This window comes from Podarcis raffonei, chromosome 2 (genome assembly GCF_027172205.1).
Source record: "Podarcis raffonei isolate rPodRaf1 chromosome 2, rPodRaf1.pri, whole genome shotgun sequence".
Classification (NCBI taxonomy): Eukaryota; Metazoa; Chordata; class Lepidosauria; order Squamata; family Lacertidae; genus Podarcis; species Podarcis raffonei.
Window position 1 is genome coordinate 112,432,074 of NC_070603.1, and position 23,473 is coordinate 112,455,546.

At 47.6% G+C, this 23,473-nt stretch overlaps 1 protein-coding gene across 1 annotated transcript in view; it reads right to left on the reverse strand.

Moving 5' to 3' along the window:
• The window catches only part of ABHD16A (abhydrolase domain containing 16A, phospholipase), a 38,423-nt gene that overhangs the window by 7,645 nt on the left and 7,305 nt on the right, over window positions 1-23,473 (reverse strand). Inside the window, exons 3-16 of the mRNA XM_053379206.1 lie at window positions 22,514-22,580; window positions 17,540-17,626; window positions 15,544-15,629; window positions 14,669-14,742; window positions 13,483-13,587; window positions 12,150-12,264; window positions 11,090-11,191; window positions 10,035-10,098; window positions 8,429-8,478; window positions 6,134-6,257; window positions 5,002-5,106; window positions 2,486-2,549; window positions 367-423; window positions 90-152 (exon numbers count right to left, since the gene is read on the reverse strand). Coding sequence (XP_053235181.1) covers window positions 90-152; window positions 367-423; window positions 2,486-2,549; window positions 5,002-5,106; window positions 6,134-6,257; window positions 8,429-8,478; window positions 10,035-10,098; window positions 11,090-11,191; window positions 12,150-12,264; window positions 13,483-13,587; window positions 14,669-14,742; window positions 15,544-15,629; window positions 17,540-17,626; window positions 22,514-22,580 — 1,163 coding nt within the window. The remainder of the gene's footprint in view (window positions 1-89; window positions 153-366; window positions 424-2,485; window positions 2,550-5,001; window positions 5,107-6,133; window positions 6,258-8,428; window positions 8,479-10,034; window positions 10,099-11,089; window positions 11,192-12,149; window positions 12,265-13,482; window positions 13,588-14,668; window positions 14,743-15,543; window positions 15,630-17,539; window positions 17,627-22,513; window positions 22,581-23,473) is intronic.

The window sequence follows — 23,473 nt, forward strand, 5'->3', positions numbered from 1 at the left end:
ACGTCACACGGGAGAAAATGTGAGAGCAAGGGAACCGACGATAATTTTGAGATGGTGCAGCTGAGACTGTGATTTCAACATCTGCTCACCTGTGCTGCAACAACTTCAGAAGCAAATCATTCCCTCTGTTGGACATGATGTCTTCAGGAACCCTAGAGAACCAGAAGTGCATAGAATTAGGACTGTATTATTCTTGTGTATTCTAGCAAAGGTTTTCCCCTAGGCCACCCTCTTCTCTGAGGGACAGCAATTACGTAGAAGCAAGATTTCCATTATCTCATCGTTCACATCTCAGCTGGGACAGGTACGGCTTAGCAATGCCGGCCAGATAGCAGGCTATTTTTCTCCACTGCAGTTGTTACTCACGTTGTAGTGATGATCTCATCTTTGGTTCTGCGCACCAGCAACACGGGGCCCTGGTATCTGAAGAGAAGGAGACCATGTCAAGGCACGTGCGTTGTCTGAAGATTGTATGCTGCTGCCGAAGCTAAGCTAACTGGGCTCAACGAGACAAATGACTGGGAGATTGGCTAGAAGCCATAGGTACACTGCACTGCAGTTCTCCAAAAGAAGAGCAAACTGTCCGAGTAAACCAACCCAAAATATCCTTTGTGAAGCAGATACTGGTACAGTTCAGGCAATCATATCCTGCGGAGAAAGACCCTTTCGCTCCTCCCTTTGCACGAGCCACAATGAAACCAAGAAGCTTCTAAGTACAGTGGTACCTCAGGTTACATACGATTCAGGTTACATGCGCTTCAGGTTACAGACTCCGCTGACCCAGAAATAGTACCTCAGGTTAAGGACTTTGCTTCAGGATGAGAACAGAAATCGTGCTCCGGCGGCGCGGCGGCAGCGAGAGGCCCCATTAGCTAAAGTGGTACCTCAGGTTAAGAACCGTTTCAGGTTAAGAATGGACCTCCAGAACGAATTAAGTACTTAACCCGAGGTACCAATGTAATTCTAACTTCCTGTTCTCTCCAAAGCAAGAAACTATGGTTTGGAACACGTCAGGATCACAAACCACAGCTGAAAGTTGATGCTGAGATTTTGGCTTGTTCCCAAGCTGGTAACTGCAGCCTCCCAGTATGGATGAAAATGGGAAGCTGTGGTCAGAAACGTCTTGGTTTAATCGTTTCTTAATGCGAAGGGACCTCACGGCAGGTCCACACATAATAATAATAATAATAATAATAATAATAATAATAATAATAGTGACAATAAAGATATTATTATTATTATTATTATTATTATTATTATTATTATTATTATTATCTTGGCTTAAAAAGCTGAGATGTGGTGTCCTAAACACAGCCGCTGAGTCTGTTGAATTCATGTAACCTAGCTAGCTAAGGGTGCTCATTTGCTATCTTGTGGAGACCTGGGGCCAAATTCCAGTTGAAAGCAGACGCTGTCATGATTGTAACCACCAAATGGCCAAACCTCGATTTGGAGGCTGGCAACTCACACAGCTTTCATTTTAACTAGGATCAAATTTCTGGTCCTTGGTGGCTCTGAGGGAAAGCATCTCGGAAAGTACTATGTGGATCAGCCTTCAGCAACGTGGTATACCCCAGTTGTCGTTGGGACCGCAATGCCAAGAGCGTGCCAATGGATGATGGGATATGTAGTCCGACAATATCCGAAAGGCACCAGGCAGCTGAAGGCTAGTAGAAGGCGAAGACTCAAAGTCGGTCTCAGACGGAATTTCCCATCTCATTCTGCACAGGACCCTGTTAGCATGCCATCCAAATGTTATTTCTTTACATTAGCCTATTGGTCTGGCCACAACAGCTAAAATACAGCAAGTGTGGTACTAGATTTCTGTCTTGCTACAGACCGACCCTGCCTTGTTCCACAACACAATCTCAATAAATCCCCAATCCCAGTACCACCGGATCTCTCTCCTCAGCACACCAATCAGACAAAACGTTTCCGCGAGCTGAAGGAATCCAGCATTTTGTAACCAAGCCAAATCTGCCCTGGCTCCATTTCTTTCTCCCTTCCCCCCCAAAGTATTCCTGGTGATTTGGGGATCCTGGCTACTGCTCCAATAAAAGTGACAACCGTTCAGCTGAAGGGTTTAATATTTAACATCACGTGCTTTCCAAGCTGCCTTTCAAAGCTACGGCCTCCCGACCGGCAACAAGCCTGAAATTTTATTACAATCGATTCCATGAGAGAGCAATCTGTGCGATGCAATTAAAGCTTTCAGTCAAAAGCCAAGGAAACAGGCTGTTTTCTCAAAAACCCTCTTGAAAGGCAGACAGCCAGCTGCACTCCCCTGGGAAGGAAAAACCACCCCATCTATATGGGGGCCGCTGGCCTGCCTGTTCTTAAAACCAGCTCATTTCCACCCCGGATTTTCACTGATATGCAAAGTCCAGCTTCACTATTCCAAAGATTAGATGTCAACACGTTTGCTAATTTCTCCTCATTTTCCTGTCGGCGCTTTTGACTATCCAGTTTTTCCTTTGCTGCCTACCTGCAAAGCTGTTCCCCGTTGTTTAGGTTCAGGTGTTGCCTCACAGTCCTGGTGACCAAGCCCCCTGCGGAAGGAAGGGAAGGCGTTAGACCAGCTTCGTCCACCAGCAAGCACGTCCGTAACTCAATTCTCTCCCGTAGTTTTCACAGTAACCTGGCTTACCTCCCCCCACCCAAAGTCACCACTTATTGTGCAGTGAAGATGGGGGAGAGGGCTGGTCACTGACAGGAAGTGGCACAGACAAAATGGACGCTTAGTAGTTCCCTCCCCAGAGAGGTACGACTGGCACTGTCATTGTACACCTTTAGGCAAAAGCATTCCTCTTTAACCAGACCTTGGGCTGACTGACATCCAGTGCCTTTTAAAAATGTGTTGGGGAGAGCGAGGTGTTATTGGGTTGTTTTTGTTTTTATTTTTATTATGTACAGTGGTACCTCGGGTTACAGATGCTTCAGGTTACAGACTCCGCTAACCCAGAAATAGTACCTCGGGTACTTTACCTCAGGATGAGAACGGAAATCGCGCAGTGGCAGCAGGAGACTCCATTGGCTAAAGTGGTACCACAGGTTAAGAACAGTTTCAGGTTAAGAACGGGCCTCCAGAACGAATTAAGTTCTTAACCTGAGGTACCACTGTACCTATTTTGTGTTTTTACACAGTAGAACCTCGGAAGCTGAATGCCTCGAAACTCGTACGTTTCGGCTCCCGGACGATCAAAAACCAGAAGTGAGTGTTCCGGTTTCCGTATGATTTTCGAAAGCCGAACATCCGGCGTGCAGTTTCTGATTGTGTGCAGGAAGCTCCTGCAGCCAATCGGAAGCCACGCCTTGGTTTTCGAACTGTTCCGGGAGTCAAACGGACTCTTTTAATGGATTAAATTCAAGAACCAAGGTACGACTGTATTTTGGTTTTATGTTGTGAACTCCCCCGAGACCTGTGGGTATAGGGCGGCATACAAATTTAATCATTAATATTCATTAATTAATAATAAATAGATCACCTAAGCCTGTTTGGGTAGACTTGTCACCTAGGATATATCTCTCATTAAAGGGCAACAAGGGGATCAAGCGGTTTCACAGCCAAGAGTGGTGAAGAATGGACTCCCTTGGGAGGTGGTGGATTCTCCTTCCTTGGAGGTTTTTAAGCAGAGGTTGGGTGGCCATCCGTCATGGATGCTTGAGTTGAGATTCCTGCATCGCAAGGGGTTGGACTAGATGACCCTCGGGTTCCCTTCCAACTCTACAGTTCTATGATATTGATGTGGCATTAAAGGAAAGGGATCATAACCCACCGATAAGAGAACAGGGTTTGCATGTGAATGGCTTCATGTACAGGCCTTGGCATCTCCACTTAAAAGGATCTCTGGGTAAGCAGGCGGGGAAAATCTTATAGATTTGCTGTGTGCTGGAACAAACAGTGCCAGGATAGACTGTTTATTTGTCAGAGCGTGTAAGACAGCGCTGTGTCTCTTTGAAATCTATGGGGTTTACCCCTAAAGTGCACATCTAGAGGACTGTACCCATAGCTTTTTAGAATTTCAGGATTCTGGGCTGACATTCGCTGCCTGCACACAGTTCCCGTGCCCTAGTAAATATCTGCTTAAAGTGTACATTTTGTAAACATCGCAAGGCCCCTTTGAATGGGGGGGGGGAATTCTCTCTAGAACACCCTCCCCTTACTCTTTGGGGAAACACTCGGCAGCCATAGCAGAAACCACAAATACCACACACCCTTGGGGGGTTTAAACTACAAGGAAATGGAAAGGGAAGTGTGAACTAAGACATTTGGTTCATACGAATGCCTGTCCAGGATCGGGGATCTTGGTGGGGCACAGTGATATATTGTACAAAGGTATGGCTAAAATAGAGAAGACGAGAGCTTAGTTGTTTTAAAGTTAAGTGTTTTAAAGTGTTTTAAATTTGTTGTTAGCCGCCCTGAGCCTGGTTTTTGAACCAGGAAGGGCGGGGTAGAAATAAAAATTTATTATTATTATTATTATTTATTATAGGTGGCCAAGGGAGAAACACTTTATCCCTAGCCTGGCAAGAAGGTATCATGCCAAAGAACATTTGGGGCGGGGGGAAGAGAGATATGATCGTGACTTAGAACAAAAATCAAGGCGAAGGGTCCCCTGAGCCCAAATTATGGAGGGGAGAAGGAGACACCCAGGATGGCTTGCTAGTGAACGGAGAACTAGTAAAGTGGTTGTAAGCATGGGAGTTCCTGCTTCAAATCTCATCACAGGAAACGTACTTACTGACAAGCAGCCACTGAAATCTCAGCACGACCCCCCAAAATGTGTACCAGAGAGGGGCTTCCGAGGGTTACTGCTAGGGTGCTGAATGGTTTGAGCACTTGGGGGGGGGGGAGAGGCGGAAAGCGCCGCAGTGAGAAATATTGCATATTAACTCTCTGTGGTGGGGTGGATTTTATTTCAAAACAAAACAAATAAAAGGGTCTGAAACCATTTGAGCATAGAAAAAAAAGATGTGCATTTTCTGTTTGCTTCCCCTTACTCCAGCTTTCCGGCATGACCTTGAGGGCAAGAGGAACGAGGTCATCAAAGGAGGCGTCCAGAATAAGGGCACTGACGTCCGGGTACGACATGGCGGCCCAAGTGGCTGTTGGGTTGGAGGAGAGAAGAGAGAGAGAGAGACAGAGGAGTTATCGGAGGACTCAAATGTGCGCTGGACGGAGCCTCGATGCCACTCCGCTCCCCTGTTTGACTATCACCAAGTTTTGACTCCTTCCCATCCTAAGGCTGCGGTTTCCTGCTCCCAAACCTGATAATATTATTCCAACTCCCCGCTCTTGTTTATGGCTAGAAGCATCAGAACCGTTAGCAAGGTTTCTTGAAGGCATGGACATGCCTTGTTTGCACCGGCTTATAGAAGGAGAACTTACTGGCAGACCGTACATTGTGTCAACTTGTGGGGGAAAGGACAGGTGCTATATGGACTTCCCATCTCTGGGCACAAATACCCCCCTCGCCCAATTCCAGGGAGATGACATCATGTGGCCACCGAGACCATTTAACACCAGTCCTGAAAGACCTACATTGGCTCTCAGTACGTTTCCGAGCACAATTCAAAGTGTTGGTGCTGACCTTTAAAGCCCTAAACGGCCTCGGCCCAGTATATCTGAAGGAGCGTCTTCACCCCCATTGTCCAGCTCGGACACTGAGGTCCACCTCTGAGGGCCTTCTGGTGGTTCCTTTGCTAAGAAAAGTGAGGTTACAGGGAACCAGGCAGAGGGCCTTCTCGGTGGTGGCGCCCTCCCTGTAATGCCCTCCCATCAGATGTCAAAGAGAAAAACAACTACCAGACTTTTAGAAGACATCTGAAGGCAGCCCTGCTTAGGGGAGCTTTTAATATTTGATGTTTTATTTTGCTTTTAATTCTGTTGGGAGCCACCTAGAGTGGCTGGGGAAACCCAGCCAGATGGGCGGGTATAAATAATAAATTATTATAATTAGGCCTTCAAGAAGGGTTTCCTTCACAAGGCCCTGCACATATTCCCAGGAATCCAGGGACAAATTGCATGCTGTCGTTCTCCTGCCTGTTCCAGCCCATCTCTGGCTAATCCCTTTCCCCCTGCCTATCACGGCGGTATCTATGCATCACAGCTCTGGCTAGCAGCGCTTCTTACCTGTAAAGCCCCCAATGGACCAGGCATAGAGGATGATGTCCTCAGGGAAGAAGCCCAAGCGGTGGATGGCGTACTGCATCACTACATCCATGGCGTTGGCTTCATTCTGAGGCAGCGGCACTCCCTGAGGCAGGAGAGGGAAATGGTCAGTGCAAGGAGAGGCTGGGAGTTAAGACTCTTGGGAGAACTGGGATGATGTCGTGTGCCTAATCAAGGAGAGCTTTCCTTTCCTCTCTGCTTCCTCTTGCTTTTACAGTGGTACCTTGGGTCACAGATGCTTCAGGTTACAGACTCCGCAGACCCAGAAACAGTACCTCAGGTTAAGAACTTTACCTCAGGATGAGAACAGAAATCATGCGGCAGCAGCGGGAGGCCCCATTAGCTAAAGTGCTGCTTCAGGTTAAGAACAGTTTCAGGTTAAGACCGGAACTCCGGAAAGAATTAAGTACTTAACCCGAGGTACCACTGTATTTTATTTTATCCTTCAGGCAAACCTCCTTTTCCAATTCTTCCTCCTTCCCTATTCCTTTTGTGTCATGTCTTTTAGATACTATGAGCCTGAAAGCAGGGGCTGTCTAGCTAAGCGATCTTTGTAAGCTGTTCCAGGAACCATCTCAGCCGAAGAGCAGGGTACAAATGCTTCAGATAACAATGGATAAACGAATGATTCCAATTGTTTGCTTGCCCCTTGAGAAGGGTCCTGTCAGGTCTGGGCTGAGGAGAAATGGTGGGGACCGCCTCCCCCTTCTCCTGAACCTTTCTGAGAACAGGAGGATGGTACAGTTGTACCTTGGTTCTCAAACGCCTTGGTACTCAAACAACTTGGAACCCAAACACTGCAAACACGGAAGTAAGTGTTCCGGTTTGTGAAGTTTTTTCGGAAGCTGAACATGCTCCTTTTTGAGTGTTACGCTTCCGATTTGAGTGCCACAGTTCTGTTTGAGCCATGTGGGGAATGAGAGACTTTAGGACGGAAGAGGCAGCTTCAATACATGGAAACAATTTGCACGCAGTTACGATGAGCCCTGAATTGCAGCGGGTTGGGCTAGATGACCGCTGGGGTCCCTTCCAACTCTACAATTCTATGATCATACGACAAGCCCACTTGAAATAGGAGTCATTGCTATTTGTTCAGAAGCATCTGCAATTCTGTTCAGGAAGAAAGCTACCGTTCTGTCAATTTTGCATTGCTGCATAAGGATATGATGCTCCAGGCATGGGTTTGGGATTTTTTGTGCGAGAATCTTCAACACCGATCCAGTGCTAAACGGAATGGCATTCTAACCCCGCAACCTGGATGGTAGGACCTACCCTTCCTTGTGGAAAGACCAATTGCTGTGCTGCTCTCTCTTTTATTAAGGGAGACAGTGCAAAGCAGAGAGCAGAGAGCAGGAAGAGAGAAGCCTCGATATCCAGAATTCTGAGTGACTTGAGGAAATGTCTAAATGGAAGGGCACATCTTCCTCACCACTGGAGGCAGGCAGGCACCCACCACCCCTGTGCCCGATTCCAAATGGGTCCATCTAAATTGGATTTATCCGGACAACATTCACTGGATGCCCTAAAAGTAACCCAATTTAAAATCTCGACGTAACTTGCAAACAGTATGCTCAATAATTGCAAACAGTATGCTCAATAATTTAACAATTAGACTTGGACAACAGCCTGGATTGGAAGATTGGAATGGAATCAGGAAAAGCTGCACTGGTAAACAGACAGCTGAAAAAATATATATACACAAACAAAGCTGTACTCGATGGAGGAAAGGATATATGATTTCTGACATGATTGAGAATCGCATATGGAAAAAAATGAGAACAAGAAGAAGAAGGCAGGAACGAAGATACTGGAGATATACTACAGAGGTCCAGGCTATGGGAAGCCCAGAACAAATTACAGTGGTACCTCGGGTTAAGTACTTAATTCGTGCTGGAGGTCCGTACTTAACCTGAAACTGTTCTTAACCTGAAGCACCACTTTAGTTAATGGGGCCTCCTGCTGCTGCTGCACCGCCGGGTCACGATTTCTGTTCTCATCCTGAAGCAAAGTTCTTAACCTGAAGTACTATTTCTGGGTTAGCGGAGTCTGTAACCTGAAGCATATGTAACCTGAAGCGACTGTAACCCGAGGTACCACTGTAATAATTAATAATTTGGACTGTAATTTGGTTTTTTTTTAGTTTATTGTTTTTAATTGGATTATGATTATATGGATATGTTAATAGACTGTTTTTATTGGAAAAATTTAAAAAATGATTTTAAAAAATAAAAATAATAAAATCTTGACGTAACTCACCGTGCTGCCTGCAAATCCGGGGTGATTCCATCCCAGCACTGAGAATCCAGCTAAAAGAGAAAGAGAGAGGGTGAATTCATAGGAGGTAAGGCTGTCACTGGGCACGATGGCTGCGTTTTAACTTGACCGTCAAGAGGCAGTGCGCCTCTAAACATTGGTTGCTGGAAATCGCAAGTGGGGAGAGGTGCTGTCATGGGTGACTGGCATGATGATGATACGATATGTATATTGCCCTATACCTGTAGATCTCAGGGTGATCCACAACATAAAATCACAATATACATTTTAAAAATAAAGACAACCCCATAATCCTCCCCTATTCCACAACACATTCTAAAAGGGCATCGGATGTTAATCAGCCAAAGGCCTGGTTAATGAGGAATGTACCGTATTTTTCGTACCATAGGACGCACCGGACAATAGGACGCACCTTGTTTTAGAGGGGGGGAAACAAGAAAAAAAAAATCTCCCCCCCTCTGCCCAGCGCCCCTTCAGCGAAGCGGCAGGAGGCGTTGCGCAGAGAGGGGGAGAATTTTCCCCTTTTGTTTTTCCCCTCTAAAACAAGTTGCCGTTTAAGGTGCGTTCAGTCGCCTTCAGGTGGCTACCTCGGAAGCCTGGAGAGGGGTCGGTGCGCATCGACCCCTCTCCTCTCCAGGTTCCTTTTGACCTGCTCCTTGGGGCTGGCGGGGGGAAGCCCACCACCAGCCCCAAAGAGCAGGTCGGGGAGAAGCGGAAAGGCGCGCAGCCGAGAGGCTCCTGCCACAGCCGCCCGTCACCTCTCCAGCTGGGAGAGGGTCGCGGAGGGCTTCTTTAGCCCCGCGTGCGCTCTCCCGGTTGGAGAGGTGACGCGCGGCTATAGAGGCTCCTGCCATAGCCGCGCGTCACCTCTCCAGCCGGCAGAGGGTTGCGGGGCTATGGCTTCTTCGCTCCATAGGACGCACACACATTTCCCCTTCATTTTTGAAGGGGAAAAAGTGCGTCCTATAGAGCGGAAAATACGGTATCTCATGAACAAGGGCTTGGAGGTTCTGCCCTAAGCAGGTCCCCACGAGCTTCACATAATGTTGCCTCTGCTTCTTTGGTCGAAGGACATTTTCACTTGTTAGCCTGTTCGTGCAGCGCCACTTCCAAGTTGCAATAAACAAGGAATTGCCATTCATTTTATCAAGTGGAACAGCAACTGAAGTACAGCATTTGGGGAGCAGAAGAAGGAAAGATTGGTTTTTTCTCCCCAGCAAGATTTGAACGTATCAGTGCCGAGCATATCTCTGCATCCCAGGGAAGGGCACGTATTAGTGGAGAGTTGCACAGATGATAAAGTCACCTGCTTTCTGGTTCAGTCGCAGAAATATCTGAAGAGGCAGCAAAAGGCAATTCACAAGTCCCCAGCACCACAGTCAAAAATTCCTGCATCAGGTTCTGGGAATCAGAACGTCTTGACTGAGCAACTCTGTCCAAGCTGGAAAAATGGAACTAGAACGGTTGCGCCCAAATGTGCTTCCCTCTCTCAAACAGCACAATGCAAAGTTCCAGGAGAATCTTCCATTCTAACCCTAACAGTTTTGCTTTGTTTTTTGGTGGGGAAAAAGAGAGACTTGAATCATACCATCCAGCGGGGTGGAGAGGCAGCCAACTTCATAAAAGCCCGCATTTCCTTCACAGCAAATAACCTGCAGAGAAAAAGGGAGAGAGGGAAGCTATTACGTTTGAAGCCAGCAGGAGATGTACCTTGCAGCAAGCCAAATCTGGAGGAACGTCTGCACCCCCCATTGTTCAGCCCGGACACTGAGGTCCAGCTCCGAGGGCCTACTGGCGGTTTCCTCACTGTGAGAAGTGAGGTTACAGGGAACCAGGCAGAGGGCCTTCTCGGTGGTGGCGCCCGCCCTGTGGAACACCCTCCCACCAGATGTCAAGGAAATAACTACAGTGGTACCTTGGGTTAAGTACTTAATTTGGTCTGGAGGTCCGTTCTTAACCTGAAACTGTTCTTAACCTGAAGCACCACTTTAGTTAATGAGGCCTACTGCTGCTGTGCCGATGCACGGTTTCTGTTCTCATCCTGAAGCAAAGTTCTTAACCCGAGGTAATATTTCTGTTGGGAATCATTCTGAACAGAAACATGTTTATACCTTTAAGAACAGTTTTTGTGAGCTCTGGGCTAATTGGTTGCAGCTGGCCATGGCTACAAAAGGAGAAAAGCTGCAGTTTGAACCCTGCCTGTAGGGAAAACACCCAGAAGCTTTGCTGTTTGTTGTTTTGAAATAAAACCTTTATTTAATTTGGTTTTACACCTGTCTCATGGAGTCAGAGCCTCTGTCAGCAGCCACCAGTGGAAAATCCCCCTCTAACGATTTCTGGGTAAGCGGAGTCTGTAACCTGAAGTGTATGTAACCTGAAGTGTATGTAACCCGAGGTACCACTGTATCAGACTTTTAGAAGACATCTGAAGGCAGCCCTGTTTAGGGAAGCTTTTAATGTTTTATTGTGTTTTTAATATTCTGTTGGGAGCCGCCCAGAGTGGCCAGATGGGCGGGGTATAAATAAATTATTAAGTATTATATTATTATTATTATTATCATCGCTTTCCTTCATCTCTTGCCCCTGCACAGCACTGGATGAATGAACAAGATCTTAGGCGCTGGTCCTTGGGTGTCAACTCACCAGTTTCCTGCCTTGGGGCTCAGAGGTCTCTCTGCGGTCCATGAACATGGTGTCGATTTCATTTCCATCGCAAGCCGCCAGTTTCGCTCGCTTCCCGTTGCACTGCAACATACAAGAGGGACAGAGCACGGTTGGGATTTAAGCCTCTTAGCTTCCCAGGTGAGAAACAAAGCTTGGAAGCAGCACTTCCGTGTCGTCTGGCTACGGAGAAAAATTTTTCCAATTTTTTAAACAAACAAACAAAAACAGAACAAACAAAAACATTTAAAAAGGCATATAGTTCATAAAACGTATTTTTCCATAACAAATTTCTCAGACCTCCCCATACTTCTCCTCCTCGTATTCCAATTAAGATTATTTGTTCAGCAAATCCTTCATTTAAAGCATTACAGCTTATATTATTACCTTATTTTTCAAACCCTTTCCCCCCATCTATATTCATTTATAACCTTACAGCTAGAAACCACTCAATTTCAATCCAACACCATCAACATTCCTTAATTTTACAATATTTCTGTAAATAGTCCTTAAATTTTTTCCAATCTTCTTCTGCCGACTCTTCTCCCTGGTCACGGATTCTGCTCGTCATTTCTGCCAATCCCATACAGTCAATCAATTTCATCTGCCATTCTTCCAGAGTGGGTAGATCTTGCGTCTTCCAATACTTTGCGATGAGTATTCTTGCTGCTGTTGTAGCATACATAAAGAAAATTCTATCCTTCTTTGCCACCAATTGGCCGACTATGCCCAGGAGAAAGGCCTCTGGTTTCTTCAAGAAGGTATATTTAAATACCTTTTTCAATTCATTATATATCATTTCCCAGAAAGCCTTAATCCTGGGGCACGTCCACCAAAGGTGAAAGAATGTACCTTCATTTTCCTTACATTTCCAACATTTATTATCGGGCAAATGGTAGATTTTTGCAAGCTTGACTGGGGTCATGTACCACCTGTATATCATTTTCATAATATTTTCTCTTAAGGCATTACATGCCGTAAATTTAATCCCGGTGCGGCTACGGAGAAACTGATCACAGCTTCTCAGCTAGCTGGCACTCACTTCCTCCACCAGCCGGGCCTGCCCTTGGAGCAACATGGGCATGAGGGCCTTCTGCAGCAGATACACGGAGCCTGGGTACAGCATGCGTCGTCCAAAGGTGTGAGCCACTATGAAGCTGTCAAGGAAAAAGGAAAAGGAAAGGAGAAATAAGGGATCGGTGTCTCCAAAGCATGCATCCGCCATGCTGAGCTTTGCACTAAGGGAGTCTCCAACCATGGATGGATAACTCAGTGGAAAGTTTGGGGCTCATTGCACCCCCAGTCAACCATGCTCTGGGCTCTTCAACTTCTTGCACCCACGACAAAAACAAACAAGCAGACAAATGAAGAACTATAGTGATCAGGTGGGATTGCTATGAGGAATTATAACAAATATAGAGTAAGCCATCTGTGTCAGCAATGAAAGCATTGCGTTGACTGGGTTTAAACTATTTTGATATGATTCTTGATCAATCCACACCTCTGCATCCCTGTTCCATTTCTCTTTCTTCACAAGTCACGTACACACTGAGACAGACAGGCGTTCTGGGTGGGCAGTTTCTTTGCTGTAGCTTTTCTGATATGTTAATCCCAGGATGTTAATCTTAGGGCCAGGAAACAGGTCTCACATGAAGGTGATAATGATCGCTGTCCTCCTGGCCATCTTTCTTATCATGTGTATTGATTGTTTATGACCTCCGGGGTTCCTGAATGCACGCCTTTGTGGTTTTCATTCATTTACCCAAAAGTATGCATGCCTAACTAGTGTTTGTAGTTTAACTTTGTCCCCACGTGGGGTTTGTTGAAATGCTCAGAAGAAATCTGATTTGTTCTTACGAACACTCTGTAAAAAGTTCTTTTGTGAATAAAATGACCTGGGCTGAGGGGTAGAGAGACAGATTATTATACGCACCCTTCCCAGAGTCTTGCTGGTTCAAGCCTCTGTGTGTATTCTTATTAATCAGAGTTCAATCCTTCCTTTACTTTGAGAACACCTCAAAGAACCTACCCTCATGACACCGACACAATAACTCTGCACATATACTAAGGAAAATAAGGATCGTTACCCGCCTTCTTTCTCCCCACCAACCTCACCATGTCTATGACAACAATGTCTCACAGCGAATATAACTGACCTGTAGAAAGGACTCTATGAATTGAAAACAGAGACCCTGGTTAACTATGAAAACCCTACCCTGAGTAGGATATGAGACAGCCAGTCTTTAGAGCACATTCAAGTTGGGCTCCTGGCATGTCAGAGGCCAAACGCTGATAACTGTGGGCATCAGCAGGCAGGGGCTCATGCTTCTGAGCTATACTTTGCAAAAGGGCAAAGAGCGAAAAAGGAGGTTTACCTGGCAATCTGGCAGGGCAGCTTCTTCAGGGCGTGGAGAAAGCCGTTGACAGCACTCCGGTGCTTTGGTTCTGACCGCAACAGGGGAACGTTTCGGGAATCTGACCTGCAGGAGGGAGTTGGAAGTGACTACCCCGACTTTTCTCTGGCGCCCTTCAGGTGCTCTGGGAGCTACAAGACCCGTCAGCTCCATGCCCCAAACATCTGGAGGGCAACAGGTTAGCAGAGAACATATGCACATCTGGGAGGTAAATAGGCAGCTACGTACCCCAACTAAAAGATGAAGGGACCCCTGACCATTAGGTCCAGTCGTGGCCGACCCTGGGGTTGCGGCGCGCATCTTGCTTTACTGGCCGAGGGAGCCGGCGTACAGCTTCCGGGTCATGTGGCCAGCATGACTAAGCCGCTTCTGGCGAACCAGAGCAGCGCACGGAAACGCCGTTTACCTTCCCACCGGAGCGGTACCTATTTATCTACTTGCACTTTGACGTTCTTTCGAACTGCTAGTGGGCAGGAGCAGGGACCGAGCAACGGGAGCTCACCCCATCGCGGGGATTCGAACCGCCGACCTTCTGATCAGCAAGTCCTAGGCTCTGTGGTTTAACCCACAGCGCCACCCGCGTCCCTTCTAATTTTTGCACATTACCCCAACTAGGTAATGTGCAAAAATGACGCGCTGGAATTTACATACATTTGCCGGTGAATGTGCAAAGTCTCCAAGGAAGAATGTGCACAGCAACCAGAAATGTATGAAATGTCTCAACCAATGAATGCTCTTTCCACATCACTTGGAGACGTCATGCATTGGCTAGCATGCAAATGCCCAGCTAATGCTGGGGATGTCTGGAGATCCTGGATAGCTCAGTGGGTTAGAGCGTGGTGCTGATAACGCCATGGTTGCAGGTTTGATCCCTGCATGGGATGGCTGCATATTCCTGCAGTGTAGGGGGTTGGAACAGATGATCCTCAGGATCTCTTCCAACTCTACAATCCTAGGATTGTGGACATTGCTGGACCTTTATGCACATTCACATCTACCGAAGCATAACATGATTAACTATATAAGGGAAGCCTATAGCAGGAAACACCGGCTTTTCCTAAGCGAGAGCTGCCTTCATGGGTAAGGAATATGGAGAGTGGAGAAGAGACTAGGAGGCCAGACTCCTGTTTCCTCCCAACCCACTCACCGACTCGTAGCTTCATCCCACCGGAAATCCACAGGCCAGCTCCGGAAGTCAAAGTTGTAACTGGCGAGTTTCTTCTGCAATGCGGAGAAAGCGTGAGAAAAATCACCGATGTAGATGCTGAATCAATGGGTCAACAAAGCTTCTGGCTCAATAGCCTTTCAGACACAGGCTGGGAAGGAGGCAAACCTTTCGCCTATTTCAGCTGACGCTCAATATTTTCCCCGGGATCAACCAACCTTTCCCGGGATCAATTGAGAAGCATGTGTCAGGCTTCTGGAAATCAGCTTCCTCCCCCTTGGCCACAGATAAGCAGAACAAAGGAAAAGGAGTCTTTGTACCAGTTAGAATCTTTAATAATCACAGCGAGAGACACAGAACGCATCTCTCTAGAACGGCGGCGCTCCCAATTAAGGCTTACTCCCCTTCCGTCCCTATTAATCTACACCACTCCTATGTCTTGTAACCTGAGTCCGTACCCTCTGTGCTTTCCGTTCTGCCACTTTCTCAGCTCTCCTTAACCTTGGGAAAAGCGGATGGATGCTTTCCAGAGACAGTGAATCTGTTAAGCCTCTTTCTTCCAGTGTTTCTTCTCCAAGCTATTCCCCATCCAGTATTTCCCAGCTTCTGCCTTCTGAACTACGCCCCTCTGCAAGGCACTGTTCCAAATCTATACTGTCCTCCTGCTTCTGGGAAGATTCAGGATCAGGAGGAGGGGGTGGCTGCCGCTGGCGAGGAGTAAGTCTAAACAGATCAGGAATGGGGAACCTGCGGCCTCCTAGATGTTGGGATTGCAGCTCCCAGAGGGTAGTCAGGAGATGATGGGAGGGCATTGGGAGACAATCAGGATGGGGCCTGTCAATCACTGCCACTCTTACCTTGTGCTCAGGAGTGCCATACCGGTGTGCATCCTCTAGGATGGTGATGAACTGGATATACTGGGGGTTTGTCCAGCGACCGATGCCTGAGAAGAGGAGGAAAAGCTTTCAAGGACTGAAGCCCTACAGCACGGGTGTCAGACACAAGGCCCGCGGGCCGAATCCGGCCCGCGAGACCTCGTCATGTGGCCCGTGTAGCCTGGTCTATATATATCTGTGAGGGAAGCTTGGGCTGCGGCGCGCGCGCAGGGCGCCTCGGGTCCCTTCTGCGCAGGCGCAGACCTCCCCCTCCTCCAGCTACCTAGCCGAGACTTATTTAACACGGGAAGGGCGGGGTTGGATATGGGAGGCTGCCGCTGCTGCTCTCAACTTCTTTTTGGGCTCGCCGGGGTGAAATAAGTTCCGGCGGGAGCGCAGCGCGCCTGCGCGAGGTGGAACGCGAAGAAGGGCAGAGCCGGCTTCGCGCGTGTTGGAGAGAGGGAGACTGAGAGCACGCTTGTGTTTCAGGAGCGCGCCCTGTGAATACTCGGGGCAGCGTGCTTTTGCTTTGCTTTTCTTTATTTATTTCTTTAGGCGCGTTTCCGCACTGCCCAATGAACAGCATCCTCTGCCTCTGGGGACTCGCGATTCAAAAGCAAATTCGATACGTAAATAACGTCAGGCGCGGCTTCCGCAGGGTGCGTGTTGCAAAAATTTATATATCGAAAAAAAGCTGATAAGGAATTGGTTTATATATGGGAAAAAAGCTGATAAGGAATTGGTTTATATTGGTTTATATATGGAAAAAGAAGCTGATAAGGAATTGGTTTATTTCATGCAATTTTTTCCTCAATGTTATTACAGGGTCCGGCCATCAGTTCCCACCCTCCTCAAAGGTTTAGGGTAGGTAGCAAAGGGGAAAAAATCCAAACAAATGCTTGATTAAAATTTGGGGAATGAGAAAAATTAAAACCTGCACATCTTGTGTAACTTAAACACCAAGCCAAACAGGAAACAATTTTTATATTCATATATGTATTCAAATGAAATCAAGGTGTAGTGTTCCATGAGCCAGAAGCTCTGCATTACTTAATCCAGCTGTTAAAGGTGTCATGGGCTTTCAAGACACTCGAACTCGAACCGGCCCTTTGAGGGTGACCAAACTGCTGATGCGGCCCCCGATGAATTTGAGTTTGACACCCCTGCCCTACAGCATCTGGCTGCCTCTTCTGCTTCAGCACCCACAAAGCACCACCTCCCCACTCACTTTCTTCCCACCCCTCCTCAAAAGCTCTCTCTTCTATGAAGCCTTTTGTTTAACCCCTTGATATCACAAATATTATTGCTGTCGTTCTCGCCCACTGGCCGTTCTCCTGCTCGAAGTGTTGTTTGGAAGCTCCTTGGGGCACAGACGTGACTTTATTCCTTGTGCTACCCTGCCAAGGTGGGTTGAATCCAAGTAAGTCAAAATCTGAAGCAGACTCGCTGAAACCAGTGGCGACCAACTAAAGTCCATTGATTTCAGCCAGCCTGCTTTTGCCTATTAGCTGGACGCAAACCATCAGGCTTACTTTGTTTAATCTGCTGTTTTCTTTCTGTTTTACTCATTTTATAATTGTGGTGTGATAGCTTCTAGGTTGCTTCCCCTCCCCCAAGCATGTTGTGAGCTTAAATGCATTGATGGCCCTACATAAAAAATATGAATCGGACAATTTCATGCCACCAAAATCCAAAGAAGGTAACGGTGGCTCTTGACTCAGCGGATAAGGTTTCCAAGACATTGTTGGGCTCCAGTCAATGCTGGTCCTACTTGGAGTAGACCTGCAGAAATTAATGAACATGTCTAACTTGGGTCTATCAATGGCTTTGCTCTGAGTAAAACATAGATGACTACAACCCCCAGCTCCCGTCAGCCCCAGCGTGCATTGCCCCTAGCCAGGAATGATGTGACTTTGTAGTCTGGAGGTATTGGGCAGGGGGATCTGCCAAGAGCCTTCAGACTCCAGGAAACGCTCACCTCTGAGGCAGGCGATCCCCGCCAGCAAGAGCAGCATTGTCCCGGCATAGTGAGAGATCGCAACAACTTTCGACACCGTCAAATACCCTGGAAAGAGAGACAGGCAAAGAGGGGGAGGCAGTCAGAACAAGCGCACGGAACCTCAAGAGGCTGCTTTGCACAGGATGCTTTTCTTACAGCAAAAACTGCGCTCAGAACGTTTATTCTATCCCAGGGGTCAGCAAGCTTTTTCAGCCGTGGGCTGGTTCACCGTCCCTCAGACCGTATGGGGGGCCGGACTATATTTTGAAGGGGAAAAATGAACGCATTCCTATGCCCCACAAATAACCCAGAGTTGCATCTTAAATAAAAGGACACATTCTACTCATGTAAAGACAGGCTGATTCCTGGAGCGTCCGCAGGCCGGACTGAGAAGGCGATTGGGCCGCATCCGGGCCCCAGGCCTCAGGTTGCCTACCCCTGTTCTATCCCATGGGAAGAACACATAAGCAATTTGCCATCAGTGCACAAAGGGCAAAGGCCAGCATCTCCCGAGCACAGCGCTTGCAGCGAGAAAGCCGTTCGGTGTGCTTACGCGAAAGAGCATTGGCAGCCAGCAGAGGACTGCCTGCATGAGAATGGCCCCTCCGCTGCCCCTGTTACACGTCACATTCCTGCGATTCATCCGGCCTATGCATGTTGAAACACTTGGCAGTTGCACTGTGAACATCAATAGGGCGGCAGGATCCGAAAAACGTAACAAACGGGCCCAGCCACAAAATGTTGCCATGCACCTTCACTTTCTGGAAGGAATGCTTTTGTTCAGGGATCTGCCAGGTGGGTCTCCCTTTTTCCCTTTTTGCTATATGCTGTTAGGCTCCAGCAGAACATAACACACCCATTTTTCTTTTAAAATGACCACTATTCTGTAGCTACCGGCAGGCCCGGACATCAGATGCTGTTGGTTTTTTTAAAAAAATATTTTCTGTCCTTCTGCAAAGCTGAAGGCTCCTCTGAACATGTTGTTAACTCCCTCTTCCCTCACCCCGTTTGCCCCATTTTGGCAACTACAGTGGTACCTCAGGTTACATACGCTTCAGGTTACATACTCCGCTAACCCAGAAATAGTGCTTCAGGTTAAGAACTTTACCTCAGGATGAGAACAGAAATTGTGTTCCGGTGGTGCGGTGGCAGCGGGAGGCCCCATTAGCTAAAGTGGTGCTTCAGGTTAAGAACAGTTTCAGGTTAAGTACGGACCTCCGGAACGAATTAAGTACTTAACCCGAGGTACCACTGTATTCTATTGGTCCTCATTACCCAAGATTACGATTTGAGGGAGGGACGCATTAAATGATCACATTATTCACGTGGGATATAGACACCTCATGCAACTAAATAGAAACAATGCAACATGTCAGACTGAGCTGACTGAAATTAATAATCATTTAAGATGAACTCTGGGATGCGGGTGGCGCTGTGGGTTAAACCACAGAGCCTAGGACTTGCCGATCAGAAGGTCGGCGGTTCGAATCCCCGCGACGGGGTGAGCTCCCGTTGCTCAGTCGCTGCTCCTGCCCACTAGCAGTTCGAAAGCACGTCAAAGTGCAAGTAGATAAATAGGAACCGCTCCAGCGGGAAAGTAAACGGAGTTTCCGTGCGCTGCTCTGGTTCGCCAGAAGCGGCTTAGTCATGCTGGCCACATGACCCGGAAGCTGTACACCGGCTCCCTCGGCCAGTAAAGCGAGATGAGCGCCGCAACCCCAGAGTCGGCCATGACTGGACCTAATGGTCAGGGGTCCCTTTACCTAAGATGAATTCCACACCAGTCTCAGAAGCGAGGTTGTCAATAGGCCAGGGATATTGTGACTTGACTGAAACCATGAAGGCTTCAGACTTGTGCCCCCTCCAAAAAGGGGGGGAGGGAGTGAGGAGGGTAGCCTCAGATTCTTAGAGACTGACAGAAGAAGCTCTTCTGCCAATAACAAATCCTTGAGTGGGGTGTGTGTGAGAGAGATAATAAATTATGTTTTCCCATAGAATCATAGAGTTGGAATAGACCACAAGGGCCATTGAGTCCAACCCCCTGCCAAGCAGGAAACACCATCAGAGCACTCCTGACATATGGTTGTCAAGCCTCTGCTTAAAGACCTCCAAAGAAGGAGACTCCACCACACTCCTTGGCAGCAAATTCCACTGTCGAACAGCTCTTACTGTCAGGAAGTTCTTCCTAATGTTTAGGTGGAATCTTCTTTCTTGTAGTTTGGATCCATTGCTCCGTGTCCGCTTCTCTGGAGCAGCAGAAAACAACCTTTCTCCCTCCTCTATGTGACATCCTTTTATATATTTGAACATGGCTATCATATCACCCCTTAACCTCCTCTTCTCCAGGCTAAACATGCCCAGCTCCCTTAGCCGTTCCTCATAAGGCATCGTTTCCAGGCCTTTGACCATTTTGGTTGCCCTCCTCTGGACACGTTCCAGTTTGTCAGTGTCCTTCTTGAACTGTGGTGCCCAGAACTGGACACAGTACTCCAGGTGAGGTCTGACCAGAGCAGAATACAGTGGCACTATTACTTCCCTTGATCTAGATGCTATACTCCTATTGATGCAGCCCAGAATTGCATTGGCTTTTTTAGCTGCCGTGTCACACTGTTGGCTCATGTCAAGTTTGTGGTCAACCAAGACTCCTAGATCCTTTTCACATGTACTGCTCTCAAGCCAGGTGTCCCCCATGCTGTTAGGAAGATTAAAAATGCCTCATGCTGTGGGAGTTATTTTTAAAATAATATAACTAAAATTAATAATAATAATAATAATAATAATAATAATAATAATAATAATATCTTTATTGTCGAAATTGTGGGAAAAGCAAGGTTCTCGCTGTGTGCAATGGCCAGTCTGGGAAAACCTGCTGCTCCTGTAGCATTTGTGCTGCTTATTGAATGCGTTTAGCCACCTTTCTAAAGAAAACAGGCTGAAGGTAGCTGGCAATTGAAACACACACACGACGGGATTAATGCCCAGACGGGAGACAGCCGGGAGCCCCACGTAAGCTGAGCTGAGCTTTGAAAAGAGGAAGCCCAATGTACGTCCAATGATACGCGCCTGTTTTCCAAGTGTAATAAAATATTTGCCGAGTTGCTAAGAGACCAAGCGGTGATGCAGGATGCGGCTCACCGCCCCGATTCAAATTTCACCCCATCTATGAACTCACTAGGAGGCTCCGGGTTCACCCCTCCCCAAAATATAATGGGGGGGGAGGAAGATTACCACTGGCAAACTTTGGGAAGTGGAGGAGGGGGAAACCCCACACACCAAAAAATCTGAGGAAACATTTGCAGGGCAGAAGTCAGCCTTGCAAAATCTCCTTCTCATTCTCCACACAACATGCGCACAAGGAATCCTTTGTCTGGCCCTGAATGGCAGATGCCTCGTGATGCAGGGCAGTTCCCCGAGAAAGAACGGCCATATCCTATAAGGAACAAACATTTATTGGAGCAAGAGCATATTGCGCTGGTCGTGGCCCGACTGCACTGGCTGCCAATTAGTTTCTGGGCCCAATTCAAAGCATTAGTTTATGACCTTCAAAGCCTTAAATGGCTCAGGACCGCAATACCTCAGGGATTGCCTCTCTCCATAAAGGTAAAGGACCCCTGGATGGTTAAGTCCAGTCAAAGGCAACTATGGGGTTGCGGCGCTCATCTTGCTTTCAGGCCAAGGGAGCCGGCGTTTGTCCACAGGCAGCTTTCCGGTTCATGTGGCCAGCAGGACTAAACTGCTTCTGGCACAACGGGATACAATGATGGAAACCAGAGCGCACGGAAACGCCATTTACCTTTCTGCTGCAATGGTACCTATTTATCTGCTTGCACTGGCGTGCTTTCCGACTGCTAGGTTGGCAGGAGCTGGGACAGAAGCAATGGGAGCTCACCCCGTCGCAGGGATTCAAACCGCCAACCTTCTGATCAGCAAGCCCAAGAGGCTCAGTGGTTTAGACCACAGCGCCACCTGTGTCCCTCCCTCTCTCCATATAAACCTTTCTTTGTGTGCCTCTTCTGCGGGAGGTCTGTAGACTGGCAATATTCCTCTTTTGAAGACACCCACATTACCAACCCTCACTGCCTCTGGCAGGAGTGGATTTCACAGCTTTAAGTATGTGTTGTGTGAAGAAGTCCCTTGTTTTGCCCGCCTGACCCAACAACAATATGAAACACAAGGACAAGAGCGGAGTCACCCCCTGACCCACCCGGCAGAAGCCAGGAGGAAGGTTGACTTATTTATTAAATTTAGATAACTACCCTTCATCCGAAGATCTCAGGGTAGTTCACAGGATGAAAATACAGGGTAAAAGCATGAAATAAAGAGTTTAAAAGCAAAAACAAGATGTGGTGCACAGCCTCTACTGTAAGGGGGCACTTTTGGCTCGCCAGTAACTTTAAATTTATTTCTCAGGGCACACCAGCAGTTTTCTTGTGGCAACGATAGTGTTTTTCAGTGCAAATTTTAGGATTTTCTGCCCTGACCTTATACCATGGTCAGACCGCCAGTCCCTGTAGCTTAGGGTTGGTTGTGCCAGGTGTGGGAGCCTCCAGATGTTGCTGAATTGCCAACTCCCATCAACCCCAGAGGGCAGGGCCAGGGAATGATGGGAGTTGTAGTTCAGCAATGTCTGATGAGCTGTAGCTTCTCTGCATGTGGTATAAAGAATCCTAAGCAGCATGGATTCAAGGTCTGACACGGCGTAAGGCGGCTTCTGCACCTCGTTCATCCTACCAGGCAGCGGACATCCCGTGTTTTGGATACAAATCTTTCCAAGATCTACCTGGAGAGGCCGGGGATTGAACCTGGAGCCTTCTGCATGCAAGACAAGTGCTTTACCACTGAGCTCACAGTCCCGCACCCCCATAACCTCCCAGCGCCGGAAGCTTTCTAGCGCTACGCTTGAGCCAGCAGCACCTTGCCAAAGAGTTTGCCCAGAGAGCAGCAGCCCGTTACCTTTTCTGTACAGGTAAAACACAGCGAGCGGGGAAGAGTAGTAGGAAATGGACCACAGCACGGAAGCCTGCAGAGACAGAGCAAAGGAGCGGCGTAAGTCACAAAGAGAGCAGGCTTTTCCTGGGCATTTCTGGGGGCTCGTTGACAAAGGCCCTGGTGTGTTAAGCGACAGAGAGAAGGGAGCCAAGGGAGCCGGTTTAATGCTCAGAGAGAAGAGAGAATCAACTCTGCAATGTGCAGCGCTGCATCCATGGCTACTAGTGGAAGCCAAGGGGGACTGGGTTGCAAGTAAACATGCTTTCACTGAGCTGCTCCTAATGAGGTCTTGCTTCTCTCAACAACCTCTTAGTAAAAGGTTACATTCTGGACCAGGGAGAGGTGGAAACCCAAATTCCTCAGGACGGGCACCAGCTGTCCTACACATTATTATGCAGGATGAACGGCACTCTGGATTGCACCATCGTAGAATGGAGGATCATGTGAGGGACGTGTGCTGGGATTCTTGAATGCTTCCCCCTGTAAACAAACAAACAGCCCTCCAAGCCTGTAGAAAACTAGTGCAACAGGGGGAAAGGTTCAATGCATTCGTTCCCTGCCGTGCTAGATTATTACATGCAAGAAAGAAGACTGGTTTTATTTTATTTTTAAGACCTCCGCCAATGGTTCAGTGCAGAATGTGATCTCATCAATCTATTACCTCACTATGTGCCAGGACTTCAGTAAAATGAAGTAGGAAGGGCCTGGACCACGTTGGGTGGCAGATCACGGAATCATGGTTTTGAAAATTGCCCCCCCCCACACAGAGTGCTTTTTCTGGGGGTACACAGACCCCTAAACATTTTGTGAATCTTTGTACTTTTGTCCATTTACTGTATTTATTTTCCCCAATTTGAACACACTGTATGTATGTATGTATGTATGTATGTATGTATGTATGTATACACACACACACATATCTCA